General features: G+C 40.4%; 1 protein-coding gene across 1 annotated transcript in view; it reads right to left on the bottom strand.

Moving 5' to 3' along the window:
• Positions 1-12,151, bottom strand: part of TBC1D30 (TBC1 domain family member 30) — an 87,082-nt gene extending 74,931 nt beyond the window's left edge. Inside the window, exons 1-2 of the mRNA XM_027106917.1 lie at positions 11,666-12,151; positions 6,727-6,891 (exon numbers count right to left, since the gene is read on the bottom strand). Coding sequence (XP_026962718.1) covers positions 6,727-6,891; positions 11,666-12,104 — 604 coding nt within the window. The 5' untranslated portion in view covers positions 12,105-12,151. The remainder of the gene's footprint in view (positions 1-6,726; positions 6,892-11,665) is intronic.
• Between the last annotated feature and the right edge of the window lie 2,643 nt (positions 12,152-14,794).

Raw genomic sequence — 14,794 nt, 5'->3', positions numbered from 1 at the left:
AGTGCAGTAATTAGGGCTTCCCTGGTGGCGCAGTGGTTGAGAGTCCGCCTGCCGATGCAGGGGACACAGGTTCGTGCCCCGGTCCGGGAAGATCCCACATGCCGCGGAGCGGCTGAGCCCGTGAGCCACGGCCGCTGAGCCTGCGCGTCCGGGGCCTGTGCTCCGCCACGGGAGAGGCCACAACAGTGAGAGGCCCGCGTACCGCAAAAAAAAAAAAAAAAACCAAAACAGTGCAGTAATTAAGACAGTGTTGCATTGGCTCAAGGATAGACAAATAAAACAATAAAATAGGATAAAAGACCCCAAATAGACCCACACACATATAGACATTTATATAAAAATCTCACCACAGAGCAGTGGTAAAAGGATGGTCTCTGATAAACCGTGCTGAGTCAATTAGATGTCCACATGGACAAAAATGAATTTTTTTTTTCTGGACAAAAATGAAATTTGACTCCTTTCTCATTTCATGTGAACAAAATGGATCAATTTTAGGTGGCTTTTGATCTGAAAACAAAACAATAAAGCTTCCTGAAAATATAATGGGAGAACAGAAAGCACCAGCTATAAAGGCAGGACTGGTTACCTAACCTGTGGGACCCCTTGTTCAAAAATCACTAAGAAAAGCAACAGCAGAGCATTAAACCAATTGTAGGGCCCTGATGAGCATGGGCCCCAAGTGACTGCACAGATCACATGCCCGTGAAGCTGGCCCTGCAAGAAGCTAAAAGACTAGTAAATTGGACTAAATAAAAACTAAGAATTCTTGTTCATCAAATGACACTCTTTTTTTTTTTAAAACTGTTCCATCTCCTTTTATTACAATCCTGTCCTTGTGTTCCAGAATGAATAACTATTTAATACACACACCACTCCTAAAATTGATCTTAACAGCCCCAATTCTTTCTCAGTATATTAAATCAAAAGGAAAAAATCAAAAAAAAGAAAAATCACCTGGTTTAGTACATCCCAGGAACAGCACCTTTACTAAACAACAGGAAACGAAACATGCCAGAAGTCTGACCAAACACACAAAGCAGCAGGTGAGATGCCTGATAGGAAAGGATGACTCCCGATGGAATGTTCATAGATGCCCTCTAGATGACACTCTTAAGAGAGTGAAAATGCAAGCCAAAAAAGTGGGAGAAGGTATTTACATCACATGTATCTGACAAAGACTCATATTCAGAATACATAAAGAATTCCTACAAATCTATAAGAAAAAGGAGACAATCCTTTTCTTAGGAGACAATTAGTCAGTAAACACATGAAGAGGGGCTGAACCACGTTAGTAATCAGCAAAATGAAAATGAAAATCACGCAGCCACTAAAACACTCACTAGAAGAGTTAAAATTTAAAGGACTGACAACACAAACACCAATTGTTGGCCACTCCAAATCTGCCTTTTCCTGTTGGTTTTTTTTTCCCCATGGCACTTATCACCTTAACCCCTTCTTACATACATTAAAAAAAGGGTTGAGTCTTAGTAAGCACGTGACCCAACTAGGTCAAGGAAAGTAAATTATGGGACTTTCTGGAGCTACGGAAAAAGATGTTCTTTTTGGTACGTTTGCTGATTCGGAGCTGCTGTTGGCCATTTTGGTGTTGTCCAATACAGAGGAAAGCACAGCTAAGAGATGAAGTCATATTCTTAAAGATACTCTCTGAGCACCTGTATTTACCTGATGTAGCTACACCTGAAGGCACATCCTTGGACTTTTAATTATGTAAGCCCATCAATTTCCTTTATTGCTTAAATCAGTTTGAGTTGTGTTTCTGTACTCACAACTGAAAGGAGATTCGTCACTATTACAATGTGGTAACAAAATAAAATGGTAGACTGAAAAGTAGTGCATTAATCATTCAAAATTTTGTTTATGATAATTTATGCCAATGGCACCAGCTTATAATATGTTACATGAAAAAGGCAGGATACAGAAATATTATACAGGTACACCGACTTTGGAAAAACTTCATATTAAAAAACCACTTGCATAAAAATTCAAAAACATTAAGAGACTGTCTTTAGAAAATGGTTTTTCCTCTTCTTTTTACACTTCTGTATTTTCCAAAGTTTCCTTATTATTATATTTTAACACTTTTTGTTGAGATATTATTCACATACCATAAAATTCACCCTTTTAAACTGTACAATTTAGTGACTTTTAGTATATTCACAGAATTGTGCAACCAACACCACTATCTGACAGCACAACATTTTCATCACCCCAGCAAGAAACCCATGCCATTAGCAGTCATTTCCTATTCTCCCTACCCGCAAGCCCTGGCAATGACTAATTTACTTTCTGTTTCTATGGATTTGTCTATCCTGAACATTTCAAATAGAATCATACAGTATGTGGACTTTTGTGCTTAGCATCATGTTTTCAAGGGTCATCCGTGTTGTAACATGAATTAGTAACTTCATTCCTGTTTATGGCTGAATAATATTCCATCATATGGATGTATCACATTTGTCTATCCATTCATCCATTGACAGACATTCACGTTGTTACCATTTTTTGGCTATTATAAAAAAAAACTGCTATGAACATTCATGTACCAATTTTTGTGGGGATATACATCTCCAATTCTCTTGGGTAAATACCTAGGAGTAGATGGCTGGTTAGGTGCATTACTTTTTATAATTTTTTAAAAAACAAGGAGAATTGTTTCTTAGTGGAAAATGTTGAATGTCAGTGATACCAAACTCAGCGTCACACAAATTCCTTCTTCTGCCGCAGACGACAAGGTACTACTGTAGAGAAGAGACCCATAGAAAAAGAAGAACAAAGGCCACTCACTGTTTGACAAAAGTATCAGTCTCTACCAGGCATTTATGATAGCAAGATTTAATTACATTATCAGGATGCCAGGGTGGACACATTAATAAAATGAGTCTATAAGCTGCCTAAAATTCCTGTACTTAGAGACCAGGCTAAAATAAAGATAATACTTCCATTTACATTCACGTTTTTTTCATGCTTCTCTCTTTTCACAGTTTTCCAATCACCACTAGATTGGAATCATCTAGATCAATCACTTGATCGATAACACCTTTCACAAACTCAACCAGCAGAACAAACATTTAATATACCAATGCAGAAAACTGTAGAACTAGGCAACGCTGATCATTAAGATGGCCTCCCTTCTGTTTTCAGGAAAAAGAGTTACACCACGGGATAAGCAAACTACTTAAAAATCTTATCATCAGAATCAAACTCCCGGCCAAATAGTCACCTTATTCTTCCCATCATCTTAATGCCTTTGGGTAGATTTTCCTGCACACCACACTACATTCGTTCCATAATCCAGATGGCCAAGAAAAGATATTTACTTCACGTGCCAACTGCGCTAAAGCAGTATATTCTAATAAACCTGAAACTCTGTATTACAGCCTTCGTATGTTACAAATTTCTTATTGCTCCAACAGTAATCCAGTATTAGAGAAGTATCAATCTAATTGCTAAGAAAAAGCAGACCCCTCTTATGTTTACGGTCCAAAGAGTGAAGTTTTGAGATACCTATCTTCAAATTCCTTCTCAACCACTAGGCAAATTACCTCAACTTTCTGAGTCTCAGTTTCCCAATAAACTGTGCCTAAGGACAATATACTTTGGGAATTGCTATGAGAGATAAAAGCAACACTTTCGCATAAAGCACATACCTAGTGAAGAGTAGCTGCTGCTACTATTCTTATTATTCATTTTAAGATTAACATTGAAGTGGTTATACTATGGTTACCCTTAGATAAACGGTAAAATCGAGGGGAAAAATCTGCTGTGCTATAAGGCAAGTATTGATCCTGCTCTTATTCGCACCCGTTTGAAAATAAAGGGATGCCACCGTAAGGCTTGGTGTAGAAAATCAAAAAGTCTAAGCAGTTACATCACCTGTGTTGGAAATAGAAATGATCTAGTCATTTTGGTTCATAATCCACACTTTCTGAATCGTCATCCACTTGTGATTCTTGTTTCAAAATTAATATGTCCTCTTCGGGGTATCAACAGGAAATAATCCATTTTAATAAAAGATTAAAATTGTTTAATTCTATAATATGACCCTGTTTTTGTAAACCTAACAACAATAAAAATATTTCATGTATATGTAAAAAAAAGTGTTTAATTCTACAGCGTGTTATAAAAGGGGAAAAGTCACTTAGAGAAAGAATCATAAGCACTGAATCCATATGGAGGGGAAAATAGGGGTTATCTGACTTTTGCACATTAAATGCAAACAATTCAACACGTATGCTGTATTGCAATGCATCACTGACAGTCACTACTAAACTGAAAGTTCAGTGACTAATCTAATTAAACATATTTGTTATTAGTTGACTCTGAGGAAAGAGGACAAATGGGTAAGTACTGGAATCAGGCATTTAGTCACTAAACATCTAACCTCCGGGGCTTCTCTGGTGGTGCAGTGGTTAAGAATCCGCCTGCCAATGCAGGGGACACGGGTTCGAGACCTGGTCCGGGAAGGTCTCACATGTCGTGGAGCAACTAAGCCCATGCCACAACTACTGAGCCTGCGTGCTAGAGCCCGTGAGCCACAACTACTGAGCCCATGTGCCACAACTGCTGAAGCCCACGCGCCTAGAGCCCGTGCTCTGCAACAAGAGAAGCCACGAAAATGAGAAGCCCGTGCCCTGCATCGAAGAGTAGCCCCAGCTCGCCACAACTACAGAAAGCCCGCGCGCAACAACGAAGACCCAATGCAGCCAAAAATTAATTAGTTAATTAATTTTTTAAAAATCTAACCTCTGGAGTTCTCAAATGGATAAATAACCACTTAGTCAAATTTCTAACAATGTCTACATCATAATACTTTATCACATGATGAGAATGATAATTCTAATACACTGTTATTTCTTAATTTCAACAAAAAATTCTGTTCCATTTAATAGAGTCTTATTACCCAGGTGAGAACTGAAATCCAAGGAAAGGAGCCATTAACCCCATATTCTCTGACATGCAAAACTCTGGACTTAAAGAGACAAAAATCTAAAATACATAGGAATGCTGCACCCACAAATCCACAAATTAAATTGGGGGCGTGTGGACACATTTTTCTAAAAAGACGTAAAAGCCAGTCCTTTCATCAGTCAAGCAAAGTGAAACTCTAAATGATTATCAGTCTCTGGTACTTACCAGCCTGTGATCCTGTGCTAGCCTGACATTCCTCTCTGTCTCCTGACACTGGCTCCAACGCCCCCCCTTATACTTTCCCACACATCCAAATCCATGCATTTACCACTTTGTGCTTTTAACTTCTGGTACAAACAATAATAATGGGAAGATGAAAACACAGTTGAGAAGAGAAAAATCAAAATCAAAACATTTCAAAATAAAAAGGGAAAATAATACCATTTTTACTGGACGCTAGTGAAATCAACCAGAATCCATGGAAAAATATCAAATACTTATAACACATGACAACTTTTTGTATACATACACATATATGTATATACATGTACTATATGCTATACATGTATATCTATATATGTACACGTATATCTATATATCTCTACCCTCCTTCTCTACCTATTTCAGACAAGTGTCTGGCTCTGCAGAAAACCCTATTCAAAACCAGTCTACTCAATTATATTCCTGCTTCTTGTATGGACTATTACATCATTATAACAATAAAGAAGTATTCCATTTAATACACATTAGGTTGAAACCTTCCTCAGTAAACAGCATAATAATAATTTGGGGATAACAGTGGATAATAAAAGGGATAATAACAGGGATAATAAAAGGAGAGGAAGAAAACAGTATTTTCTTTTAATAACAAACATAAGAATGGAATTTAAGTCATTAATTTTATTATCTGAAGCTAATCAAGCCCTAAAAATTGTTTTATGAAAACAGACACATCTTCATTTGGAATTAAAAAAAAAAAAAAACTCTAGTAAGTGTCACTTTATATACAAAATGTGACAGGGTAAAGGAAAAAGAAAAGGCAACTTTCACATGCACCTAAAAAGCTGCCACGGGCATTCTGTCAAAACACATTATCGTGCCTCTGTTTACCATACCTGTTCTGCCACGCTGCATGTTAATAAAAAATAAACAAAAATAGGGAAACATTAGCAGAATAAAACATAAAACTCTTGCATGGAGAATTAAAAAATCAATTCACAAGCTTTTATATCCAGTATCTAACATGGATTAGTAAGTTAATATTTTGTTTTTAACTCAGTTAATAAACCATGCATCTCTTACTTATGAATGGATTACCCACGAGACAGGTTTAACTTGTTAAACTATGTTGTCCTTTTCGGATTTCAGAGCAAGTTGTAAGATCCTGTTCCAAGAGTCTCCTTCTTTTAAATCAATTGCTTAATTCACTTATTAGAGCAACACAGCATAAGAAAGTAGAGACATGCCTTTTAGGTTGTGTCTCTTTGCTGCTGTTTTAAAAATAAAGATTTTAGTCATTATGTAGCATCAGGCAAAAATAACCATTGTCAAAGTGAAGTGCTACCTCAAATCTATAATAATAAAACTAACTACATTGTAACATCAGACACGTAATATACATTTTAACTGAAAAATATAGGAAGCTGTCTGAGTTGTTCATCGTTCTTAGTTCTGAAGGTATAGACTTCACTTAAAACTTCTCAATACATATATTCAAAAGCATAATGACTACTGACGTAGCTTCACTAACATTCCGGTCCCACGTGGCAAAAGGGCTTACCCCAATCCAGCACTTACTTCTCTTCTGAGACACAGCCTGCAGGCACGCGGTCACAACATCGCAGTTCCTCTGTACTTTGTGCACAAGCCTATCTTTCTGCTTCAGCTGCCGAAGTAATTTCGCCGATTGAATGCCAATCCTGTACTTTAGCTCTCGAAGGATCATCTTCAGTTCATTTGTGTCTATCAGTAGAGAAAAAGGAAAATAGAACAATAAATACCCTGAGAGGAATACAAATTCCAATGTGATATCAATCATGAGATAAATCTCTGGAACATCCATTTAAACCAAGTAATCCTGGATTCTCAGCCAGGATTACATGTAAACATTCAGCTGAAAGATTCTGATGAAGTAAGTCACTCATCTATTAATATTTCTTGCCCTGTCCATGCAAAGACTGTAAGATAATTTTATTCTTGAGGCTACTTGTAACATGTAAGCAAAGACTCTTATGATATCCAGCTCTGGTTTCAAATTTGTTTCATTGCCTTAAAATTGGCATGTATTTTTTTCTATCATTAAAGTGCTCAGACGGTAAGCTTACAGAAAAAGAATCTTTAGTCTGTTAAATCAATGATAAATCTAACAGCTGATAACAAATGTTTTTTAAAAGCACTCACTTTTGGGCTTCCCTGGTGGCGCCGTGGTTAAGAATCCGCCTGTCAATGCAGGGGACACGGGTTCAAGCCCTGGTCTGGGAAGACCCCACATGCTGCGGAGCAGCTAAGCCCATACGCCACAACTACTGAGCCTGTGCTCTAGAGCCCGTGTGCCACAGCTACTGAAGCCCATGTGCCTAGAGCCCGTGCTCCGCAACAAGAGAAGCCATCGCAATGAGAAGCCCGTGCACTGCAACGAAGAGTAGCCCCCGCTCACCGCAACTAGAGAAAGCCCGTGCACAGCAACAAAAGACCCAACACAGCCTAAATAAATAAATAAATAATAAAATAAAGAAATTTAAAAAAAAAAGCACTCACTTTTATAAATGATCAACGTAATATTACCACATTTTCTAATATAGATAAATGTAGTGATAATGGTTTTGTTTTAAATATACAGGCTTCCCATAGTTTGACATTGAGTACAACATTTCATTTTCAAATATGGTAGAAAATATGTCCTTCAAACAGATAAGTAAAAGACAGTTCGCAAAAAAAAAAAAAGTTCGCATCTATAAAACTAATATTCTCAACAGCAGTTTTTCTACAAATGAAAAAAGACTTGGGAATCAGAAGTGACCACAACATCTATATGAATAATCATTACAATTGGGGAGTTTCGTTTCTCATACTGCATATTAGTATGACTAATGTCGTACTTCATTAGTCACCATGCTGTGACCTGTCAGGCAGGCAAAGCCTTCCACTTGGTGTGGCACAGGCTAGGCCCTCATTAGGGGTCCTGTGTGGGGTTTGGATCTACTCATTTTGAAAGGGATTTGGAGAAACTAGAGAGGATCAGAAGAGAACAGAGGAAGTGTGCAAAAGTAAGAAAAACATTCCAGAGATCACAGGAAGTGAACTGTCGGGGTCTGTGTCAGAGAAGTGGGTGAGGGTTGCTTTAACAGCCCTCACACTGGATTGACCTCATTATGGAAAATGCATTTGACCTTGAGTTAAAAAGAATTGCCTTTGGATCAATCCACTTATCTGTGTGATCTCAGGCAAGGCAGTGCTCCAAGTCTCAAATTCTACAAGATTATTCTGAAAAACAGATGTGAATAGCCTTTATAAACATTAATATAAAGAGCACTAAAGTAAGAATAAGGAATTACTGTTAAGAAGAAAAAAACAGCCAGCTATTTCTCTCACCTTGAGTTCAAATGTAGTGAGATATAATGAGAAGTAAGAACACACTTAGGTTAATTGAAAACATTTGGGTTCTGAGGATGATTAAAGGTGGAATCGCGCAACAAGAAGACACCAGAGACCCTTCAATCCCAAATTCCTTCAAATAGAGCAAATTCGAATGTTTAAAGTTTTTCCCTCTATAAAAGGGATAGGGATATCATCATCTTATATTCAAATTACACTTTCCTTCCACAAAAGAGTCATTTTCCGTGACTCTTCAGATACCTAGAGCTCTATGATTTTCTGAATGATATGTACTGTCCAATGTAGGAAAAATCTTCAGAGTTGAACTTGAAAATGTCTTTTACAGCAACATCTGCTGGTATATAAATATCTGGAAGACAGAAATAAGGTCTCCTTTATCTTTATTATGTCCCACAGCATCAGCCATAGCTCCTAACACAGTGTTCAATAAATGAGGAAAAATGAGATCAACTGACAAACTGAACAATTTCCTCTTTCAGGAATTCCAGTGTATATAATAAAAACAATATCTAACATTTATTGAGCACTTCACAGCCATTAACTTACATAATTTTCACTACAGCCCTATGAAGTAGTAGCATTTTCTTCTACTGAAGTATAGCTGATTTACAATATTGTATTGTAATTGTAATATTGTATTGTATTGTAATACAATATTGTATTAGTTTCAGGTATACAGCAAAGTGGTTCAGTTATACATATTTTTAGATTCTTTTCCATTATAGGTTATTACAAGATACTGAATATAGTTCCCTGTGCTATAGAGTAAATCCTTGCTGTTTATTTTATATATAGTAATGCGTATCTGTTAATCCCATACTCTTAATTTATCCCTCCCCACCCCCTTTCCCCTTTGGTAACCATCAGTTTGTTTTCTGTGTGTGTCTGTTACTGTTTTGTAAATAAATTTATTTGTATTATTTTTTTAGATTCCATATATAAGTGACATAATATTTTTTTTTCTCTGCCTGACTATGAAGTAGTAGTATTATTATCCCTATTTGTAGGTGAGGAAAATGAGACTCAGAGAGGTTAAAGAGCTTGCCCAAGGTCATACAACTAGTAAGGAACAGTGGCAGGATATTAACTCAAGCTTTCTAACTCCAAAGTTCACGCCCTTAATGACAACAGTGAAAAGAGTGCCTAGATTTCCTGAGAAACCATTTTGGTGCCTCACATAAATCAACAACCCACGCATGCTGAATATCTAAATAGGTGCTACAACAAAATCCGTATCAGAGGGAAGAGCAAATTAATACACAGGTTATCTACATTATAGAGTCTTAACTACATATTACGTTAGGAGAGATATTTTTTTGACCCTGAAAAAAATCAAATAACCTAATAAGCTGTAAAATTATTTAAGTAGACAGCTGTTTCCATTACCTGATTCCTTATTCTTAGTACTCTAATGATGTTCATCGATGAAGGAAAAGGGATATATGTGTGTGTTTGCGTGTGTAGGACTATCATAATACGGCATCATGTACATTCTAATAGGGTCGACTACAAGGAAGGAAGAGATTAGCAGATAGCTAACCATGCAGAAAGACTGAGACTTGGGCAAAACTGACTCTTACGGGTCTTATGAATGATTAGTAGAGTGGTCACTTATTTGAAATCTGTATTTCCAAAGCTGTACTGTGACGTCTTCCCTAAACTTTAGCTTGCCAAATTTCCTCTTCCAAAAGGAAATCACTAATCCACAAAATTCTCTCCGTAATGAAAAGTAAATAACCTTGTAAAAAACAGAAAGCCAAATCATAAGTCTTCAAAATTGATTCTGAAAGAACTATTGCCCCGCAGAACTCTTGGCATAAACACCCTGAGAACAGCCAAATAACTGTATAAAATTAAACAGCACAACTCCAGCTAAAGTCCCAGGCGGGGTTTGGCGGGGTGGGGGGGAGTGGAAGCCATTTGTAACAATCAGCTGGGAAAAAAATCCTCACCAGGAAGCCAAAAGAGGAAGCTGAAAGCTGTTTACACAGATTTCAGAAAGCAGGGAAATTTATTCCTTTTCTAGTTAGGTTCCACCCCACCCCCCACCCCCACCCCCACCCCGACCCCACCCCATCCCCGCACCAGCTGGACTGACTTTACAAATAGGAGACAGGAGACCCATCCATAGTATTCTTGTTCCTCCCTTTCATGGTAATTTACCACAAGGACATTAACTCAAGAAACGTTATGGTGGCTTCACATGTTTTTCCACACCTGACTTCATTTTGTAAATTGAGGTCTTGATATAGCTATACAAAAAGACAACTGTAATAACTGTGTCAGTGCCTGAAAGGAAATCTATTATGAACAGTTGAGGGAAAAAAAAATCTCAATTAGGACAGAGCATCAGAGTCTGATAACAAAAGAAACCAAATTAGCCTCTCCCCCCAAAGCCAAGGCCCTTTTGAGATCGACCTCTCCAACTGAAGGTACTGGTAGTTAAATGCTGTGATAATGACAACGCCCTAGGGCCCTCCACTAATCCTCCACCCAAGGGGGAAAAAAAATCCACCTAGTGAGCTTCTTGAAACCAGACGTTCTGAGAAATGGATTTCACACGTTCTGCTTAGAAACTGCATTACTGAATTATTCTGCCTCACTAGTTAAACACTCTCCCAGTGGTGTGGCCAAGGAAGGTGGATGTAAAATAAAATTTTTAAAAAGTGGATTTTGTTTTTTTTTTAAACCAGCCCCAAGAGTCGCCTCTATTCTCTCCCAGGGCCCTCTAGATAACTTCAGATAGACAAATCGGAAACTCCAAACCTGTCTTAACAGCTGTTCTGGTGAAATTAGAACCTGGACTGCCTCTCCCCTTGGGCCTCCACAAACACAAGGAGGATGGGGGACGGGGGGGGGAGGGGGGAGGCCCGTTGGTACCATTCCGATAACTGATGCTTCACTCGACAACTCGAGAAGGGATGGGGGTACAATAAGAACTTAGTCATGAATCCGTGACACTGTGGCCAGCCGTGCCAGGTCAAAAGAGACGTCCCAAACTTAACATCTGGGCGCACGGCCCATCAGCACAGGTGCGCGCTGGTGAGCCGGAGAGCGCGGACTGTCCCAGCGGGGGCGCGGCTCCGGGAAGCTCCCGGGAACCCCCTTCCCCGGTCCTCACCTTTCTGCCACAGGTACTGCATCTGGTGCCGCTGGCTCGGCCGCTCCTGCAGCTCCTGTAGCACACGGGAGTCGCCGGCGCCGCCGCGGCCGCCCACGAACACGTCGGAGCCCGAGGCCTCCGTGGAGCTGTCGAGGCTGTCTCGGCGCCGTTGGCGGCCCCAGGGCCCGCGGCCCCCGCCGGCCACCTCCTCCTCCTCCGTGCAGCTGTACAGCTCGGTGAGCAACCCGCTCACCAGGGACGCCGTGCAGCTGCCCCGAGGCTCGCCGGGCTCCGGGTCCTCCTCGCCTTCCCAGGAGTCCCGGGAGCCCCGCGCCCGCTCCGCCGGGGGCGCCCCTCGCAGGTTTACAACCAGGGGCGCTCTGGGGCCCGCGTCCTCCAGCCTCACCTCAGGCTGCAGGAGCCCCGTCCGGCCCCCGCCAGCGGGCAGGACCTCCATGGCTCCCGCCGCTCCTCCCGCCGTTCCTCCCGCGGCGCCACGCCGCGCCGGCCAGTTCCGGGAGGAGGCGCGGCCTCGGCCCCACCGGGGGTGTCCTGGGCCGGGCGCAGCGCCAGCGGCCTCCGGATACCCCAAGCGCCCGACCTCCCGCCGGGTCTGTACGCGCGGCGCCGCCCTTCGGCCCCGGGCGGGGAGGATAGGGCGGCGGCCACGCCGCTCGATAACTGGGGACACCTGCAGCAGGTGAGGCCAGCCTACGCCCGGGAGCGATCTCTGAAGAGCGTCCAGGAGCAGGATGTGGCCAGAACGAATCAGGATGAAGCCTTTAGCCCGGAGGGGGAAGGGCGCTCTGGCTGCTGCCACCTTCACGTTTATGAACGTGATTAACTCAAAAAGAGGGCAGCTGTAGCATCCTATTCAGCCACCGGCTCGAAATAGTGCCGATTCTAAGCGCCCATCAATAGGCCGAGGCCGGGAGCTCCCTCCTTCACCTACTCCGGGCACAATGCCCAGCCCTTCTCACCTTCCCACCTGATCTGGGCGCCTTTAAAGGCTTTCTTAGTTTAGTTTCTGACAATAACTTTTCTGAAGACCTGGCATATACTTGAGATTTAATAACGCTGTGAACTTTTTTCCTTCGGTGAAAGATCAAGTACTGGATTAAAATCAACTAATGCCCTGGCGCAAGACCTAACAGAGAATGAGGATTTAATACGTGTCATGAGAAGGCAAAACTAATAAATTGATGCAGCTGATTCTATCAGTAAAATCAAAAGTTTACCTGATCTCGTAAGAGATGTATCTTTACCCTGCACCTCAATGGAAGAACTGGGTGCCCCTCCACTGTAGATATTTTTGTGAATTTAGTAATAATTGTCAATGTTTTTGAGCACTTTTTGTGTGCCAGGCACTGTTCTGAGTTCTTTGCATGAATTATCTCATTTAATTCTCACTTTAACCCTATAAAGCAGTAAGCACTATTTTTTTATTGAGGCATAATTGACCTATAACATTATATTAGTCTCAGGAGTACAACATAATGATTCGATATTTGTATATGTTGCAAAATGATCACCACAATATGTCTAGCTCACATATGTCACCATATAGTTACAAAGGTAAGTACTATTTTTTTCCTTACTTTTCAGATGAGGGGGCTGAAGCACAGAGAGGCTGAATAACTGCCAATTTACAAAGAATAAAGTAAACTTTCTTTAAAGCTTAAAGTGTTTGGTTTTAGTACAGATGCGTATATATTTGTCTATCTCCTAATGCTATTAAATACTTGACGTATTTTTTAAAGGAACAGCAGAGCACCTAGTGAACAATGGTGGTACTTTTTGTTCAACACACTTTTTACTTTTCAAGGCACTTTCATAATAGAGCCTGTAGAAACCTGGTGTCCCTTGGCATCACCACCAAAATACATGTAAACGTAGAGTGAGACCAATAGGACCCTTTTAGAAACTGGAGTTACTATAAGGGAAGCAGAAGTTTTATAACTTTTCCTTTATGTATCCAGAATTTAAAATTATACTAGAAATAGTATTTTATGGTTTTGTAACTGTGTTAACTACTACTGTATCCATTTAACTTTAAAATGTATGCAGTAGAAGGAATGGAATTATTTGTTATTTTATTGTTGTTTTGTTTTTTGAGGTTTGGTTTTTTTTTCTGTTGTTTCCAGCATTGAATACAGTCCTGAAGTCTTTCCTTCAGATGTCAAATTTTGCAACAAGCAGGACTTAAACAAAGGGAAACGCTGAAATTGGATCTCTTTTCTTAGTTGACTTCCCAGCTCTTTCTATCTCCAGTAAGAGATGTGATAACTACTAGTCTTCAGCACAATTCACATCTCGGGTATCACTATCAGGACCTATAAAGAAACTCAAAGTTAGCTGAAATGAATGGTGAAAGAGGCCAGGAAAAACAGTAGGTCATTGACAGTCAACATTTCTAAATTAATCAAACTCCAAAATCATCTCCTGTTACCCATCATTACCAAATCACCTGAGGACAGAAAATTGGCAAAATAAAAACTAACAAGGAAAGCAGATTCAAAGTCCTTTGCCCTTGTTGGAACGATCTTGGCCCAGATATCCACGTGACTCCTCTCACCAGCTGAGGTCTCTGTTTAAATGTCATCTTCAGGGCTTCCCTGGTGGCGCAGTGGTTAAGAATCCACCTGCCAATGCAGGGGACATGGGTTTGAGTCCTGGTCTGGGAAGATCCCACATGCCGCGGAGCAACTAAGCCCGTGTGCCACAGCTACTGAACCCGTGCTCTACAACAAGAGAAGCCACTGCAATGAGAAGCCCACGCACCACAATGAAGAGTAGCCCCCCCTTGCTGCAACTAGAGAAAGCCTGCGCGCAGCAACAAAGACCCAACTCAGCCAATAAATAAATAAATTTAAAAAAATAAAATAAAATGTCATCTTCTCAGTGGATCCTTCCTAACCGCCCTATTTAAAATTGTATCTCCCTAACCCCCAGTATTTCCTTCTTCCCCCTCCTTGTTCTCTTTTCTTCCATAACACTCACCACCTTCCAACATATTATGCCATCTATGGACTTATTTTATTCTCTGTCTTCTTCCACTAAAATATAAACTCCTGAAGGCAGGAATTTTTGTCTCCTTTGTTCACTGATGTATGCCCACCACCTAGAACAGATGCTAGCACATTATAT

Source organism: Aethalodelphis obliquidens, unplaced genomic scaffold, assembly GCF_003676395.1.
Source record: "Aethalodelphis obliquidens isolate GAN/ISIS:26980383/991018 unplaced genomic scaffold, ASM367639v1 scaffold8, whole genome shotgun sequence".
Taxonomy (NCBI): Eukaryota; Metazoa; Chordata; class Mammalia; order Artiodactyla; family Delphinidae; genus Aethalodelphis; species Aethalodelphis obliquidens.
This window is presented reverse-complemented; position numbering and strand designations above follow the sequence as displayed.